The 19,677-nt window shown below is 28.2% G+C and overlaps 1 protein-coding gene across 1 annotated transcript in view; it reads right to left on the reverse strand.

The window, feature by feature from the left end:
* Positions 1 to 12,467, reverse strand: part of LOC108567182 (flocculation protein FLO11) — a 78,917-nt gene extending 66,450 nt beyond the window's left edge. The window contains exon 1 of the mRNA XM_017927513.1: positions 12,361 to 12,467. Within this exon, the coding sequence (XP_017783002.1) occupies positions 12,361 to 12,444 (84 nt within the window). The 5' untranslated portion in view covers positions 12,445 to 12,467. The remainder of the gene's footprint in view (positions 1 to 12,360) is intronic.
* Positions 12,468 to 19,677: the final 7,210 nt, after the last annotated feature.

A 19,677-nucleotide genomic window follows, 5' to 3' on the forward strand; every position in this document is an offset into this window, starting at 1 on the left:
GCGTTCCATTCTGCTTATTTTTAGTCGACACTTTACTAATTAAGTCCTACCCAATCACAACTATCATCCTATATTAACAATAATTAACTTCCAATGTAAATTATACATTTTAGAGTTAGTTTTAGTAATAACGTTATGGGAATAACAACCACATAGTAGTCTTTGTCACCAAAGTAAGAGTAATTGGATTCAATTAAAAATTCCCAATTCTGAGAGCCCACATCGTACAGCAGAAGACAACATTCCATCCAATGTGACTCGATTTTCCATTCCTGAGACATGACAATATGACATATATTTATGACAGGCATACCAACTATATGTTTAGTATAAATGGACTTAGTTAATATTACTAATAATCGTAAATCAGAGGTAAATACGATTCTTCTTAAAGAAAATGAACAGTTTATTTTCTAATACAGAAAACTTTTATGAAATAATAAATTATAACTTCGGTACAAACTGAAATAAATTTGAATTCAAAGTGCTTTTTCCATTCAAAAATTCAAGTATTATTGTAATTAGTAATAACAATTATTCCTAAATCAAGATCATTTTCAAAAAGAATTTAAAATGTCATTTTTTGACAAGAATTTTACTAACAAACTATTTTAAGTTTTCCACTGAAAAACCATTATCATTAAATACTTGTATTTTGTATTTCGATATTCATATAATACATTTCTTTCATGAAGCTTTTAAGGATATAGATTAATAGATGAAATGAATATTTTCAAAGTACGTCTTCATATTCGTTGCTAACAAAGTTTACTGATTCTTTTGCCTGATTCTTTTACTGAAAAGTGATCATGTTCTGTATGAAATAAATTTCCTCTTCATCGACATTTTCGAATGCTATTGATTGATAACATGATTTCTAATATCTTGTATGTTATGTTCTGAATATGTTAAATAAGGCTTCAAATTGCAAACTTCGTTGTGTCAAAGCATGGTTAACTCTATTAACTGAGATATAGAAGAGATGAGAATTAAATGGAAGGTAAATAAAATCAATAAAATTATATTCATAAAACATATAAATAAATAATATTGTTAACAATTTATGTATCTTCAAAAACAATGTAATACAATGTAGTTTTTATTTTAATATTAAGAGTACTTTAAAGAATTAAACAAAGTTTAGCACCGGATCCACGACCTTTAGCAAGTTGTCAGTATAGAATAATGGAGAAAAATAATAATAAAAATAAAGTAAAAAATGGAAGAAGCAATGAAGTTGGAACGTGCGCTCCGCCATTCCTCCCGTTCGAATCCATACGTGTCCAAGAAAATTGGCAAAGTTTTTATCAGTAATAAAATATTGCAAAAGCTTCCAGCAACTTTTCTCTCTTTCTCTAACTCTCTCTCTCTTTCTCACTTACTCTCTTTGAAAAAGGGGAGAAGTGAAAGAAGAAAAAATAATATAGGAAGAGGAGGAGAGACGACAGAGAATCATTTCCAATTAAACTAAATGGAATTCTGTGTATTTCGCCGGGTTCTGTTTTCGTTTCATTTCCGTGCCGAATTCGCACTCAAGTATTTTTGCGCACACACACACAGGGATACTGGCACAGACACAAAGCAGACCTACAAATTCTACAATTTCGCTGCAACAAAGCCCCGAAACTTTCGTGTACATAAATTTTACTGCAATTTTTGCTGCAGCGTCTTGCTCGGAGCGCTCCAGCAAATCGAGTTTTGATTTTAATCAGGCCAAAATTGATTATGCCCATCCCCCACAAGCTCTGCTCTGCGCTCCAAGATTTGGGTTAATTGCCACGTGAGTAATGCATCTGCTTTGCTAAAACTAATTTGGTCGCGCAGGCCGTGCGGGATTTAAATTAGTTACTTACTGCTATTGGACGACTACCCTCATTCAAGTCTCAATCTCTCTCTCTCTCTCTAACAACCTGAGATCCAATGGGAAGAGCATATTCCTAACCTACCCTAACCTATATTCACGTATTCCATGCTTCAAATTACCGAATGCAACTAAATTACACTATTGATAACTTCTTCCCACAGCTCCGTCAATAGTGTTCATTAATAATAATTGTAAACTATTATCACTAGATCTCGGAATGAATCAATAAATTTTGTTATTCTCACAACAAAAGTTTCAATAATTATCCCTTTGAAAGGCCAACAAATGTCTAGAGAACTTCGTCAACTGAATCAACATCGGATGGTATGAACTATAAAAATGCCAATTAAAGAGTAATTACTATTTCCTGGACATTTTCTAGAAAATTGTAATAATGCCCTAATGGGCAAGTTCAAAAGGTTAAGTTATTATGAAAATTTAAAAAAATCCAATTGAAATTACTCATTAAAGCTGAAATTATTTAATGATTTTTACACACTATGTCTGAACTTTGACATGAAACGAATTTACGAATTAGATAAAATTAAAATGTAAAATTTTCAAAAAATATTTGTGGCAACAAAAATAAATCCGTAAATTTGTGTACGGTTATGAAAGAAACATAAAATAGTTAAACTTTTAAACTAAATAAAAAAAACTAATTCTCTAAATTTGAAACAAAAATGTTTATAGCACAGTAAAGGTGAGTAAATTTGTGAATATTTAATTTGTTTTAAAGAAAATTTACATTTTTATAAAGTAATACAAGAAACATAAATAATTAGTATTGGAAATTGAAGGAAAATTTTGAAATAGTAAAAGTCAAATGTACATCAACAAAGTCTTATACGAAATATACTTAATTAGTGTAAGAAGTTGAAAGTAAACTTAAAAATAATAAAAGTCAAATTAAATTATTTTCAAATAAATTATTTGCAGGAAGAAAAATGCTTATAAATTTGTGTATGTTGGTAAACAAATACTCTTAATTTTGTGCAAATTTATAGAAGAAAAGGATAAATAGAAGAAATTAGTAAAATTCTGATTATTTTTTTCAATGAAAAGTTTGTAGTAAAATAGTAATAGTACGTTAGCCCTTTGGCCAGCCTATTAGTATATATATTTTTATTGTATGTTAAAATTTATTTATGTATAAATTGTACTTTTTTTTCTCTTCTTCTTATGTATCGATGTTTGGCCAATAAATTATTATTATAGTATATTTATATAGCAATGAAATGTTTGTAAATATATATGATTTTATAAATAAAACACTAAAATAAGGCAAATTCATATAAGGAACATAAATAATTAGTGTAGAATGTCCAATGTAAATTTGTAATTAGTTAAAATATATATTTCATACCAGTTTTCTTCAATAGTTATTCATAAACTTGAGGAATGTTAATGAAAATAAATACTATTAAATTTGCGCAAATTCATACAAAAATTATTTCTTCCAAAACGTTTATAGCAGAATAAATTTCTGTATACGTTAATTAAACAATATACATAATAGATAAAGTAAAATGGAAATAAACTAGAAATAGTAATTGAAAGTCAACTTAGACCAGTGGTTTCCAAACTTCATGTTACTACGTCTCCCTTAAAAATATTTAATCATTTGACGCATCCCCCTTCATTTCATAAAATAGAAAAAAACTTTGAAAAATTTCTCACTATGACTAACATTCGCGTCTCCCCTTAGACTAGTCCGCTCCTCAGTAAAGAGGTGCGCCTCACAGTTTGGAAAACGGTGACTTAGACAGTAAAAGACAGTGTTAAATAATTCTTTCATACTAAAACGTAAGAGAAAAGGTAAATAATATAAAAAATATCTTTCTAAATTTACATTTTAGCAAAGTAAGTCAGGAAATATATATAATAAATATTGATTAAAGTAATTTTCATGGGCAAGTTAGAGCCACAGATGCGTTGAATATGTGTCTCCTATTAGATATTTAATATAATCTACCGTCTCCGCAGCAGCAGCAGACGAAGGGCCAGTAGATTAAAGGGATTTATCTGACGTTGTCAGGGAGTAGTAGTGATACTGCCGTCCCTTTTCAGCAAGCCCTGACGCGTACGGCTCAGGTATAGCAGTATCGTCATTACTCATTCACAGACTAAGAAAGCTAAGAGCACAAGCGAAAGCGTTTCCTGATTATGTCCTCTTTTTACTTAGAAAACCAGGATCCAACTTCTCATATCAAAACCCATCCCAGACACGAGTAAACAAGAATTGCATCGAAATAATCCAACACAGTTCTTCGCTTTATTCTCTTTTTTTGCAGTACAAAGGGCGTAGCTACACGAAAAACCCAAACATTTCGTTTAATTAAAAATAATTAGGAGAGAAAAACTCTTTGCAGCAATGTAATCCATTATACAAGCAAATTCCATTTCTTCTCTTTTGCATCAGAGAGATAAAAAAAAGTAAATGCGAAATGGACAAATTGTCCTGAATATTTATGAGACTTTTAAACGAAAAGTTATCCCAGGCAAAAAACGATATACATAATTGTACTTCAGCTTGACACTAATCCAAACTGACGTTTAATTTAATTGAACGTTACTCCCATTTCACGTATTTGAATAATACCATCAGACATTTTTTTATTATTAGAAAAGTTATCAATAATTAAAGGATTCATTGGAATTCATGCTTAATAATGTATTACAAAACATATCCTCATTTATGCAATAACTAATTTTGATTGTACATTATTAAATCCAGAATCATATTATTATGTAATTAAATTTGAATGCTTTCTAATTACTGAATACGTTCGCATTTATATTGAATTTAATTGAGATCTAATTTATAAACTTTGTGAACTCTATAATCATATTATTAAATGATTTAATTTTAATATTTTTGTATAATTTCTACTTATAATAGAAAATATTGTATTGTAGCTCGAACTGTTTGAAACTGAACTAATCAAGGAACTAAATACAACTAAAATTTAGTTTCTTTTGATATTTTCAAAAGTGTAGCCGCACTATATTGCTGTATTTATTGAATCATGACTAATATTAACAGATTGCAAAACTTATCTATCCAATAAACAGCTGAAATTACTTCACAAAATTTAGATAATACTAAACATAAATCGATAATACCGTGCGCTTTCAAAGTTTTCGTTACATAAAGTCTCTAAACTATGAACTTTGATAACTTAGTGAACATATTCAAAATATTAAAATTGCTATTTATTGATACACATAACTAATTACGAAATACGTCTAGTTTGAGATTTTTTAAAAGCTAATTTTGGAACAAAATTGAAATGAAATAAACATAAGTCGATAATGTTGTACGTCTTTGTATATAATATTAGAAACTTTTCGTTACATAAAGTCTCTAATCTTTGATCTTAGAGAACTTTATGAACAGATAATCAACGTATTAAAGTTGATACACGCAACTGATTACGAAATACTTTTGTTTTGAGATTTTTTGAAAAACTAATTTTGGTACAAAATTGAAATTATGCTAAACATAAATCGATAATACTGTACATCGTCGTATATAATATTAGGAACTTTACGTTTTACAAGGTCTCTAATCTTGGATCCTTGAGAACTTTATGAACAGATAATCAACGGATTAAACTTGATACACGCAACGAAATACATCTAATTTGAAATTTTCCATCACTAAAAAAACAACAAAAGAAAAAAACACTTCAATGTTCTACGAATCCGCGCGAAGTTCCACGTTACATAAATCTCTTTAAACTTTATAAACTTCAAACACAGATAATTCAAACATTAAAATTGAATGGGGGATTTGTTGCAGAAGTAAATACGCGAATACTATTAGAAAGTTGTTCGTGGATCAATAAAACTTTAACACTAGATTTACTGAAACACGACGATTTGACGGATTTCACAATTATGTTTAATTTGAAGAATATAGAATAAATTTAGTGAAACTTTGATAAAATTCTCATAAAATTTGTTAACTTAAGTAAGTAAGTAAGTAAATTTTATACAATAAAATGAATTAATGTTATTATAAATAAAACACATTTTTTAGAAGGAATGCACCTAAATTAAGTATTAATTAAAATAAGACCTTAAAAATAATTGAAAGAAAGAAAAATTATATGTTTTAAACGATTAGTAAATAAATAGAACTAATTTTCTGAAACAATTATTAAAAAAAAAATCAAGTTTTCAATGACTAAAATTGATATCTTTTCAATTGTAATGAAAATCAACAATTATGTTAATAGTTTTCTCAAAAATAAGTACGAAAGTTCTTTGGTTTTTTATAAACTAAAATGAACTAAAAAACATTCTTACGTTTTCAGGTAAACTTTATGATAAAGTTTCATGCATATATTTTAAAAATAACACCAAATTTTTGTATTGAATACGAATGAAATAATAATGTATGAAAGAAATAGCTAGAAATTAACAAAACAAAGTATTTCATAGTTTTGTTATAAACAAAAAAAAAGTTTTAAATAATCATCAATACTTACCAGTAAATTCATAATTAAAGCAATAATAATATATTAATTGATGAAAAATCATTAATGTATTGACTAAATTGGACAATCTTTGCTTAAAATGCTTAATTAATGAATGAATTAAAATAATTATCAATACCTTTCACAAAATTGTTAGTTAAATATTAACAAAAATATAGATCAAATGTAAATTTACAAAACTTAAATTTAGAGAATTAATACACTTTATTATAATGTAATTACATCAGACTGAAAAGCAAAAAAAAACAATTTTGTATACACGAATTTTCTAATTTCTAACGTCATTTATCATTCACCTAGCACAATTTTTATTTTTTGTGTACATATTTTCCACTCTCCGTTCTTCTCGTCTCATTGTTTTCCACTCACCGTGCGAATGCTGCAACAATGTGAGTGTTTCTGTGTGTGTATATGTCTACGTTTTCGGAACAAACTTTTTTTCCACTCGTTTTTGCATCATGAATAATGCATATAAACGCGGAATAATTTGAATTGTTTTGGTTTCCTTGGAACGGCGACATACAGTCTGTCTACCAGTAAAACAGTACATGTATGTATGTATGTATGTATGAATGAATGAATGCATTCTCTCGTTTGTTGTATAAATGGTCCAGAAATTGCGTTACATAATGGTAAATTATGGGTCCGTCTCCTGTATTGAGTCGACCGTACGAAAACTATATATTATTCCGAAAGGACGACGACAACAACGACGTCGACGACGACTCCGGCACCGAACAACAAAGTCATAACTCTTTCCATGCCAAAAACGCGTAAAAATAACAGATAAATCGAGAAGAGCCAGAGCGGAGACAACCTTGGACCGTGTTCGAAACTCTGCAAGGATTATAATTATAAAAAAAAAAACGTTCGCTTGACAACTGGATGCTGGGAAATGGACCATCTTTTTCAATTTGCGTGTTATGTGACTGCGCCTATAGTGATCACAAGTATTTGCATGTATACCGATTGGATTGGCAAAAAAAAAAAATGAGAATAAAGCACGCACATCAATTCAATCGGAGGCAAAAACATAGAGGCCTACATTTAAATCTGCATATGGAATGATTTGCGCTATTTTTATCGGCGTGGCAAAATATCTAAAATCAATACGGCCCTGATAATATATTATTCTCACATATGCGCAAAGATAGCAATCGTCAATAACGTACAACAACAAAAACATATTTATATAATGAATGTTTTGCTGTGCGGTTTTCGTGATTTATTCGATGATATAAGTCTCTAATCCTAAAAAAATCGAACGAAACAAAAACAAGCAAGCTATATTTATTACATTGACGCAATTGCTGTTTTGTTTTTGTGCAGATTTACAATCGTTTGTTTTATTTATTGAAACGTTTTTCCAACTAAAAATATTATACGAAACTATTCTATAATTTAACTGGATTTTCAATAATATCATGACAATATTAACAAAATTGCTGAAAATTTACAAAAAAAAAATCATTAATTAGATTAAACAAAGAGTAAACAAAAAGTAATTGAAGAAATTCGTTCTTAAAATAATAAACAGTGTCAATCAAATTTGCAAAAGTAATCTTAAGGTAACTTAATTATTAAGAAAATAATATAATTATTATATACAATAAGAGTGGTCAAACTGTGGCTCTTCAAGAGTTTTGTTATGGCTGAAATAACAAATAAAATATATATTATGATTCAGATTTTTTTTTTTAAATTTTTATAACTACTGCCAATATGGTGCTACTGCCAATATTTTCAGGTAGGTAACTTGTTGGAAAAATCCTAATCTAGACTATAAAATTTTAGCAGAAAATCCAAAGTTAAACAAAAAACAGATCGTTTATTTCATTTATTGAAACGTTATATCAACTCATCATTTATATAAATTATTATTGATGAAAAAAAGAAACTTTCTCTTTGATCTAATCAATAGGATTTATTAAAAACTTATATTGGAATTTATTTTATGGAATTTATATGTATAAGTAAAACTCAATTTCATTAATATGTGTATAGGATTAAGACATTGAATATAGTGAACACTCTTTAATCCAATACAAATCGAATGAAATATACAACTAAAAAGAATATACATTATTATTAATTACAAAATCTTTCTGTAAAATTACGTTTTGCTGAAACTATTCAATCAAAACGTGAAAAAAATAACTATAATTTGAACTTTTTTTTCTATGTAGTGTACAAAATGCTTTTTTTTTCTATACGGTTTTGTGATTTATTTAATAATTAAATAAATTAAGTATTATATTTCATTAAAATTTTTACTTTAAAAGCCAATTTGTTAAATTTATAAAATTTATCCACTATATTTGAACCACTCAAAACACGACTTATGTGTATTTGATAAAAAAGTGTCTGACTGGAAGTAAAATTAATTTGTCAAATATAAATTGAGAGAAAATAACTAATCAAGTTATTACGACACTGAAGCATCTAAGTGTTAAATAAATACTATTAAGTACACTGACTTTAATCTGGACTCTTCCATAAAACCCACTTGAACTCCTCATCGACAATGCAACAAATTATTCCACAGTGTCCAGTGATATTCCATCCCGGGACACGACACATTAATGAATGTTATGTAAGAGATACTAAATATTAAACTATGTTATTATTAGATGGAAATACTGCAATCACTAGCAATTTGTGTGTATTTTTAAATCTTAATTCATAATATTGACAAGTACAATTTTAATACCAAAATTTTCAGACGATTATTACAAAATATTGGATTTACAACAAAAACACAAAATTGCATTGTATTTATTCACATATTTATATTATTTTTACAAAGACTTATGCCTAATCTTTGTAGAAATAATAAACATCATACAAATAATATAGTTAAAAAGTAATATGATTTTTGTACAATTTTGTGACTTATTTGCATTTAATAAAAACGTTTAAAAGATATTTTCAAAATTAAAAAAAAAATAACTTCAACTTATAAAATTTTCAAGTTACATTTCATTATAATTACTTTTAAAGTTTAATTTAGTATATTAATAGAAAATCTTTGAAAAAATCATTATTATTTACATTAATTTATGCAAAATCAAGATTCAATTGATTAATATTAAGTCATTAATTGAATTTTATAAACAAATACTTTCTTTCAATTATTTAAGTCAATTTCTATCATTTTTCATCAGTAAATTTTGGAGATGATTTCCATTAGTAATATTACACATAATACAAATTCACGACTAAAGAAGATTTTAAACGAAAAATATTATCGTTTGATGACCAAAAAATAAAAGTTTTTAAGAACTTAATAAATAGTGAACGAAACAATCAAAATTGTTATTGAAATAAAAAAATATATAATATTTTTAACACGAACGAATTTTCATACAATTATGTATTTTTAGTAAATGAATATTTTATAAGTAAATATTATGAAATAAACACAATACAAATTTGAATTTGATGAAAATGGAAACAATAACTTCCATATCCTATAAATATTATATTATATAACAGCATTTCAATACAATACGCGAGTAAATAGAGTTTGTAAACAAATTGGATAAAATAATCAATCACAATTTATTGATTTCTATTGTTGTTATTTACAAATAGCAAATTCAATAATAATTTAATATAATAATACAAACTGTTTCAATTATGACAATAAATATTATTATTAACATATTTATCTATTATGAAAATATAATTATGAGAACAATTATATTAATTTTGGCCGTTTGTGTAAGTTGACTTTTTTGAAATTATATATATTTTTTCTTTGTAAAATTTATTTTATAATTTAATTTTGCATTTTCTTTAATTTTCTGATTAGTTCATTTTTATTTGAATTAAACCTAATTTACATACATATGAATTTGTAAATCTGCTGTGGTTCAATTCAAAATACAGAATTAGTTTGTAGAGAAGTGTGTTTTATTTCTGGTTGATGTAGAAGACTTACAAAGTTCCATGCGAAACTTTAGTCAGTATAGAAACTAACATTTTGGTCACCGAAACTTAGTTGACGTCTTTGTTAGCTGTCGTCTGTAACTGTTATACCAAGCGTACAACTTGTCATTCAAATGAAAAATAGTATAAAATAAAAATTCATATTTCGTTCAACATTCATATTTTATTTATTGTTTGAATTTTACATAATTTACTTATGAAATGTTCAAATATTAAAACTTAGAACATTTCATTAATGAAAATTCATCTTAATTGCATAATATTATTGGTTTATATGATTATTTTGATATTAGTGGAAAGTATAGCCTCTTTTACTCTTTGTTTTTCAATGATCTAATTCTGCCATGAAACGAATTTTTTTATTTAAGATTTGTATTAGTAATTTTCTTTAGTCATGATAAAACTTATTTCATATCAATCAATCAAACATTTCATGTTTTCATTAAAATAGTTCATTAAATAGTGAATCCGCGAAAACACGTTTTTTTTTCCTATTGCGAAAATATTTGTCAATGTTTTATATTCTTACCATTTTTTTGGTAACTTTTGCAGTAAAGGACGTTTTTTTGTCAAATATTAGCATTTAACTTAATTGTATTTTAGTACAGTAATACCTCGCATAGTGCGGATAATTGGTTTCGCCAATATTCCGGACTATTTGAAACCGGACTAATCGAAGAATTAATTGCTTACAAAAAGTAAACAGCACAGAAAAGAAACTTGTATAAAGCGAAATTAATTGTGCCTAAAATTTTCTATAGAAAATTTGTACTATGCGAGGTATTTATGTATGTTATAAAAAAAAATAAGTTTTGTATATAAAGTATTTTAGATAAAAGCATTCAAATATTGTCATGAAACGAAATTTTTGTTTAAGATTTTTATTTAAAATTTTCTTTAGTTGTGATAAAACATATTTCACATGGAAATATACTAATTTTTCATTAAATAGTGAATCCTGACTGATCGAAAATGTGTTTTTTTTTCTTATTAGGAAAATATTTGTCAATATTTTATATTCTTACCACTTTTTTCGTAACTTTTGCAGTAAAGGATCAAAATTTTAGCAAATATTAGCATTTAACTTAATTGTATTTTAGTACGGTAATACCTTTTAGTGCGGATAATTAGTTCCGCCAATATTCTGGACTATTTGAAACCGGACTAATCGAGGAATTAATTGTTTCAAAAAGTAAATAGCACAGAAAAGAGACTTGTATAAAGCGAAATTAATTGTGTCTAAAATTTTCTATAGTAAATTCGTACTATTTGAGGTATTTCTGTATATTAAAAAAAAATAAGTTTTGTATATAAAGTATTTTAGATAAATGCATTCAAATATTGTCGGAATTCTTGTGAGAAATAGTTTGTAGCTTGTTTATAAACGAGACATTCTTGGGGTGACGAATTAAAGTTTCATACATAGCAAATGATTTATGCATGTCATTTCATCGCGACGTGTCAACTCTATTCTTTTCATTTTATATTTTGTATTTACTTTAGTGCTAAGGGTAGATAAACAAAAGTTTCCTCGCCTCGTTTAACTTACTTAATAAATTTCTACAATAGCAACAAACTAAAACGCTCGGAAATATTTGATGAAAATCGTGCGTTATAAGCACGACACGCCAATGAAAACAAACGTAATTAAGTAATAGGAGGCACGTAAAACCGTGTGCAATATGATGCAAGTGGTTTGTATGCACGAAGCGAAAACAAACGCAGAAAAAAAAACTATCGATAAAACAATAAAAACTGGTTTTAATAATAAATTACGCTGCAAAATACAATGTTTACTTTTACTGAAAGAGAGAAGTTATTAAAAAAAAACTTAAGTTGAAGTAATTAGTTTAAGTGTGTGTGGATGCGCCGGGTAGTTGGAATCAAAAAGACCGTTTTCCGTGGGAAAAATGTAAAGGTTGAATTGAAATAATAAAAAAGAAAAGTTGTAAAAGAAAACAATGAGATTGGAGAAGCGCTCCTTGATTATGTAATTTTCCTTGCGATTAAATAATTTCTGAAATGTGGAAATTCGCTTACCGCTCTGCTGGAGGCGGTTAGGACGATCGTCGCGACGACGGCTGCGAACAGGGGTGCTTTCATCGTGCTTCGAGCAAGTCGCATGCAAGACTGAAATACTTGGAGCTTTGCAAGCTCTTCAAAATAAAACCTAGGCGCATACTTCGTGGGGGGAAAGCACGCGCAGTTTCGCGCGTTTCTACTGAAGGGCGCGCTCCGATGCGACGCCTGACAACCGATCGATACAGGAATTACAGAAATCTGTTTGATCCTACTGAAAATACATAATTCAAAACGAAATATTTTGATCAATTTAGCCATTAATTTCAAAGAAATACATGAATTTATAAATACAATTGTAGTGACTTTCCAAATCCGTTTAATTTCGAGACAACTGTCCGATATGTGGTCCAAAAACCTAATAAACCGTCTGAACTCAATCGTGCAAACTAAAACTGGCTTCTTAAAACCTCGCTTAACGAGCATAATCCATTCCAGAATTTCAGGATTTTTAGTTGTAAAGTGAAACAATTTTTTCCCATATAAACTATTGTTAAATAAAGTAAAGTGTGTTAACGTCTCAGTATATTTATTTATATGTCTTATATTGATCCAGTGTTTTTTTTTGTCAAATATTAGCATTTAACTTAATTGTATTTTAGTAAAGAAATACCTCGCATAGTGCGGTTCCGCCAATATTCCGAACTATTTGAAACCGGACTAATCGAAGTATTAATTGCTTACAAAAAGTAAACAGCACAGAAAAGAGACTTGTATAAAGCGAAATTAATTGTGTCTAAAATTTTCTATAGTAAATTCGTACTATGCGAGGTATTTCTGTATATTAAAAAAAAATAAGTTTTGTATATAAAGTATTTTAGATAAATGCATTCAAATATTGTCATGAAACGATTTTTTTGTTTAAGATTGTTATTTGAAATTTTCTTTAGTCGTTATAAAATATATTTCATATCAAAATATACTAATTTTTCATTAAAACAGTTCATTAAGTAGTGAATCCGGATTAATCGAAAACTCGTTTTTATTTTCTTATTGCGAAAATATTTGTCAACATTTTATATTCTTACCATTTTTTTGGTAACTTTTGCAGTAAAGGACGTTTTTTTTTGTCAAATATTAGCATTTAACTTAATTGTATTTTAGTACAGTAATACCTCGCATAGTGCGGATAATTGCCAATATTCCGGATTATTTGAAACCGGACTAATCGAAGAACTAATTGCTTACAAAAAGTAAACAGCACAGAAAAGAGACTTGAAATACATGATTTTATAAATACAATTGAAGTGACTTTGCAAATCCGTTTATTTTCGAGACAACTATCCAATATGTGATCCAAAAACCTAACAAACCGTCTGGACTCAATCGTGCAAACTAAAACTGGCTTCTTGTTAAAAACAAACCACCCCAATATTATTCTCCTCGTATATCTCACAATCTAAAAATACAGTAAAACCTCGCTTAACAAACATAATCCATTCCAGAATTTCAGGATTTTTAGTCGTAAAGTGAGAAAATCCTTAAGTGAAATATTTTTTTCCCATTTAAACTAATGTTAAATAAAGTAAAGTGTGTTAACGTCTCACTCCATTTGTTTATATTTCTTGTATCGACCCGGGGCTTTGTGGAGGTTTCTTTATACTTTCTGTATTTGTTTATTTATATACTATAATAGTTGGACACAATTTCTTTTACAGCAAACACAAATTATATTTTCAAACTATGGTCAGCTATAAACAAAGATGATCAAAAAAAAGAAGATTTGCTTGTAAAGCGGGTTGTCTGCCCCCAGAAATTTTTTCGTGGACGCCTATGGACTGAGTGAAAAGTCAAATATCTTACGTCAATTATAACCTTTAAACGTTTAAATTTTTCTTATACATTTTTTAATGATATTGAAGCAATTTATAACAATTGTGGGAAAAATATTTAAATTTTCATTCAATTCTACTTGAATGAAAATTGCAAATGTGCTTCGCAAGTTAATTTGTAAAGTATGCCTAAATAATGTCATAATATCACGTATTATTCTAAATTACTTCAAGAATTATTAAAATATATATAACAAATGTATTGGCGTTTGAAGTTTGTAATTGACTTAAGATATTTGAGGTTATTCTCAGTCAAAATCAGTGGCGTACATAGCAACAAAACTATTATTTATAATTAATGACAACATATAATTCACAACATATTTAAAAAATGCACATAATATGTGTATGAAAGTTTTGAAAATGATGTATGAATGATGTATAGTTGATGTACAATTTATTTTGCTCGTTCCGTCGCAAGCGCACAATCCGGTACTTCTCTTCTCTTCATCACTCATTATATGAAACGTAGATCGTTAAGCGAGTCATTTTTGTTTTTCTCGTTAATCAAAATACTCGTTATGCGAGGTTCCACTGTAATTACACCACATCGTTTTCTTGTGCGTTCACTAAAATAGACCAAATTATTTATTACGAACGCTGAGCATGTTAAATCAACTGCAATTTTACACATTCTTGCAAAATAATCATCTCGTGTGACTGACTAACCAACATATAAAATCCGCATGATACCTGGATTTGTAAACTCTTTCCATAAGGCTTCTTCTACAAAAACAAACACACTTTAAGCCAAAATAAAAAGTATAGTATTTTCACTATAAGTGATTTTGGGCTAAATCAAAGTTAAAGACAATGACATTTTTTTAATAATTTCAATTCTTTTTTGTAATATGTATTTCGAGTACAATTTAATTTTCTCTAAAAAGTTAAAATATTAACTTAATTTTTTTTATTAAATAAATTTATTAAAAATTTAAATTCAATTAACGTATGAAGTTTTGAAACTATTTTAATTCTAATTGCATAAATTATACTTAATGTAAAAAGAAACTTATCTCTATGGAGTAATAACATTTAAATTGTATTATATGTACAAATAAGTTATTTTGAACAGTAGAGTTTAATTTTCTATAAAAACTAATGAAATTTATCTGTTTCTCTTGCTAAATAAAAGTTAAAAATTCTAACACAGTTTACATAACAAACGTATTAAATTTTAATGTAATCTAAACTCCAATTGCAGTGAAGCTATTGCAGATGAAACAATTACTTTTATATTTAAAGTATAAACATTTTCGAATTTAAATAATATAAATATTGCTATTGGTTTTTTTTATTAACATTGAGTAAATTTAAGATCGCGGTTGACATTAAATGGATAATCTTTCCCAGTAGATAGTTACCATTATAATGATTTTATTTTTAATTTGTTGGTTGGCTGTCGTCTTGTAGGTTAACTTTAGTATATTGATACTCTGCGATTCCACTATTTCTTTTGACTGTAAATCTGCTGCTAACACTGTCATTGTCCATCGACTTGGCTGAAGGTCCATATGCTGAATTTCATTCATTTCACTGTCCATCTGTGATGAACGATGGCCCTAAAGCTGCAAGCACCGAGAGGGCTCACAAAGGGCCTGGCTTGACCAGGATACGAACCGGCGCGCACGAAATGAGTAGGTCGACTTAACTATTCAGTTAAGTCATAGCTGCAATTGGAATTGTATGAAAATACTTAAAAATGTGGCGATAAAAACATCTTCTTTTAATTATTACTTTTAAGTAATTATTAATTATTTACTCATAAGTTTTTTTTTTTAATTTAGAATATATATGTTATAAAAGTAAAGTTAAGCTTTAAAAGTCTTGTGTTTGTAGTGAACTGACAAATTTTTGTGACGATATACATTATATTATTTTCTTTTCTGCAATCTAAACAATAAATTATTTACGATAGTGTTGTAACATTAGAAAAGTTTCACATTCATGTAATTCAAGCAAAACAGTACGAACAAAGCAGTAGTTTCCCTTTTATTAGCAAATAGTTGATATAGAAAATGTAATGAATGAGAAGAATAGAAAAAGTGAATTAGGGAAAGCTGAAATTATTAATGTTACCGTATCCTATATAAAAACAAAGCGTGCATCTAATGGTGGTACATTTGTTATACATGTATTAGAAAAATAAACTTGAATAAGCATGGATACTAAAAAGAATATAGAATTGTGCGTATTTTCTAAAAGAGGTCTTGGACATTTTCAATATTGGAGCGTAACTGATATGACAAAAATTAAATATATAAGAGCTCACATGTTATCAATTTTTGCATACTGTGGTACTGTGGGACTGATATGGAATATTTTCAAAAAAATAGGCAAGTCGTAATTTTTTCTTTGGAATTTTTCAAAATCTGTAAATTTTTAGAAAAGGACAAGTTTGTTTTCATTGCGATCGGTGAAGAGCTTGCAGGTTCAATGGCTCATTCGATGATGATGTTTATATTCTACAGACACGTGAATTACCACAAAGAATTGGAGAAGGTGCTTTTCGCATTGGGTGATTTCAGTGTTTACGAGAAACCAATTGGAATTGACAAATTGAATAAAAACGTTGAAACGATAATCAAATGGTCCGCCCTCATTTCCAGCATCTCTTTGTTATTCATATGGTTGTATTGCATGTTGATTCACTGCGAAGACTATGTTGAAGATAGTTGCGGCCTCATGTATCCATCCTATTTTCCAATCAACATTTACGAGAGGAACGGAAGACGAATTATGACAACTATTCAGGTCATTATTATAATTCACGTTTCTCAGGGTGGCTGCTTCGTGGCCTGCACCGTCATATCACCTTCCGTGTATTTAAGCAACAGAATAATGCACATGGTTCACATGATTCAGCAGATTAAACAGATCGAAGGTCGTCCGAAGAGAAAAGAACACCTGAAGAAAGTTGTTCAATATCATCAGAATATTATATAGTTCGGTTTAATATACGGCTCAAACTAATTGCTAGAACTCTATACAAATTTTTGTTTGTTTTAGTTTATGGGAGAAATACTGCGGATTGATAAATCCCAGTTTATTAGTTCTTTACATCTGCGCACCGATCGTCGTGAGCACAATTCTCCTTCAATTTTTCTACGTAATTATTATTATTTTTGTCTATTATGTAATCTCGTCTACTATTCCATATTATTTTGCAGACAATATCGTTGCTCAACATAGTACACTTTTGGAATTGGGTCGGTATCACCTTTTTTGGTGCTGTTATTGGTGAAGATATTTGTACTTCTGTAAATTAGCAATTCTAATTAAATCCAGCTACTTTTTAAACAAGTATTTTCAGTCCGAAAAGTTAACTGAGGCTATTTATGAATGTATTCCTTTCGACGGAGATGTGGAGACTCAGAAAGATATGATGCTGATTCTAATTCGATTGCAGAGGGAATTGTACTTACCGTGCGGAAAATTCACTAAAGTCAATCTTATGCTTTTCATGAGTGTACGACTCGACCACGTACATCTATGTAATTGAATTTAATACATGTTTATTTTGTTTTAGATAACGAAATCTGTTTATTCTTACTTGACCATCATAACACAGTAAAAAAAATATCACATGACTAAATAATATTAATATCCAATCTACAAATAACAGAAATTAACTAAGCACTTAAATTTTCTATTATATACTTTTTTTTCAGTTGTTATATCAAAATCTCAATTGCACCGATATAAAATGTTTGAACCAATAAAAATCACAATAACTTGCAATTCCACAAATATTAATTACTAATTATGTTTAATTAACAGAAATATTAATAATAAATATGTAAATATTTCTGTCAATTGCACTTTGTATGTTATTATACAATAAATTTTGCTTATTATTAATTATAACAAATGCATTATTATTGTTTTTTTGCTTAATATTATTTATTAAAAGTAAGTAATAAAAATAATAAATAAGGTTCATAAAGTTGTAAATTGTCTATACTAGTGATTCCCAAAGTGGTCTATATCGACCCCCCAGGGGTCTATGACAACCTGCAAGGGGTCTACGTCAGCGAAAAAAACATTTGGGGGTCCATGAAATGATAGTACCTATTTACTTACATTATACTATCTTATAATATAAAGACATATACATTATTTAGTTGCTAAAAATGTGAGTGTTAGATTGTATGAATATTTAGAATTAGTCATTGATGCAGTAAACCGAATGCGAAGCAACGCGTTGAATACGCGGTTATTTGCACAGTTGTGTGAAGAAAATGACGAACACTTTCATCAATTACTCCTTCACACTGAAGTACGCTGGTTGTCGAAAGGCTCATGTTTGACAAGATTTTTTGCATACTAAAAATAAAATTTTAAAGGACAATTTAATGAAGTGGAAAACAGACATTGCATATTTAACAGATTTGTTTACAAAATTTAATATGGTTATTTTCCAGTTACAGTTACATGGACTTTGTTTTAATCAAATTTAGACTGATTTGATTAAAACAAAGTCCATCTCATCAGCGTTTCTTGTCAGTGTTAAACTAATGAAGCAAAATATTGGACTGTTTAATATTGGCTAATTTTCCCAGTTCTCCAATTTGTCACAGACAAACTGCCAGGAAGACGACGTTTCAACCTACGTTCAACATTTAATTGAGGTTTGAGGACGTTTTGACTATGGTAATACCACCGTGGATAATTAACCCATATGGTGACATAGAAGAAACGAATGTCATAATATAAGAGGAACTAACTGAACTAAGTACAAACGAAGAACTTAAGGTTCAGTTTATTATCCCGTATTATGGAATATAGCGTGGACATTTTTAATTTCCTTTCCATCGTCATACCTAGTGGAAAGAGGGTTCAGCGCTGTTACCAATCTCCTAACGAAAAAAAGAAACAGACTGGACATCATTAGCCGAGGAGATTTAATAATTTATTATTAAAGCATCAGGTTCATTCATCTCACCAAAAACATTTACTTATTGCTTAGTTTATTTTATGTTACCTATATTTTATATAACAGAGACAAAATTTTATTTTGAGTAGTTTTAATTTAAATTCAATTAATAAATGTATAAAACTTTAGTTTTTAACACTAAACTTCACTACAGTTAGAAATTTACAAAAAAAATCAATATCAGGTAAATACGACACAAAAAAGTTTGGGAACCTCTGGTCTATACCAAACACTTGATTGAATTGTTTAAATGAAAGTAATACGAGATTGATGAATAATAAATTTAAATTAAAAACATTTATAATAAATTCAAATATCTGTGACACTCAGCAAAATTAGATTTATTAAAACAATGAAAATTGCAAACATTGTCAATGAAATGTATGTTTCCTTTGTCGTGGCCGACTATTTTATTATCATCTATTGTATAACTAATATGTATATTTATTAGGGCCACCACTTTTATCTTAATTATTACAAATCATATTTCACGTACGTGATTTTTTAGAA

The sequence above is a fragment of the Nicrophorus vespilloides genome, unplaced genomic scaffold, assembly GCF_001412225.1.
Source record: "Nicrophorus vespilloides isolate i.1.1-1 unplaced genomic scaffold, Nicve_v1.0, whole genome shotgun sequence".
Lineage (NCBI taxonomy): Eukaryota > Metazoa > Arthropoda > Insecta > Coleoptera > Silphidae > Nicrophorus > Nicrophorus vespilloides.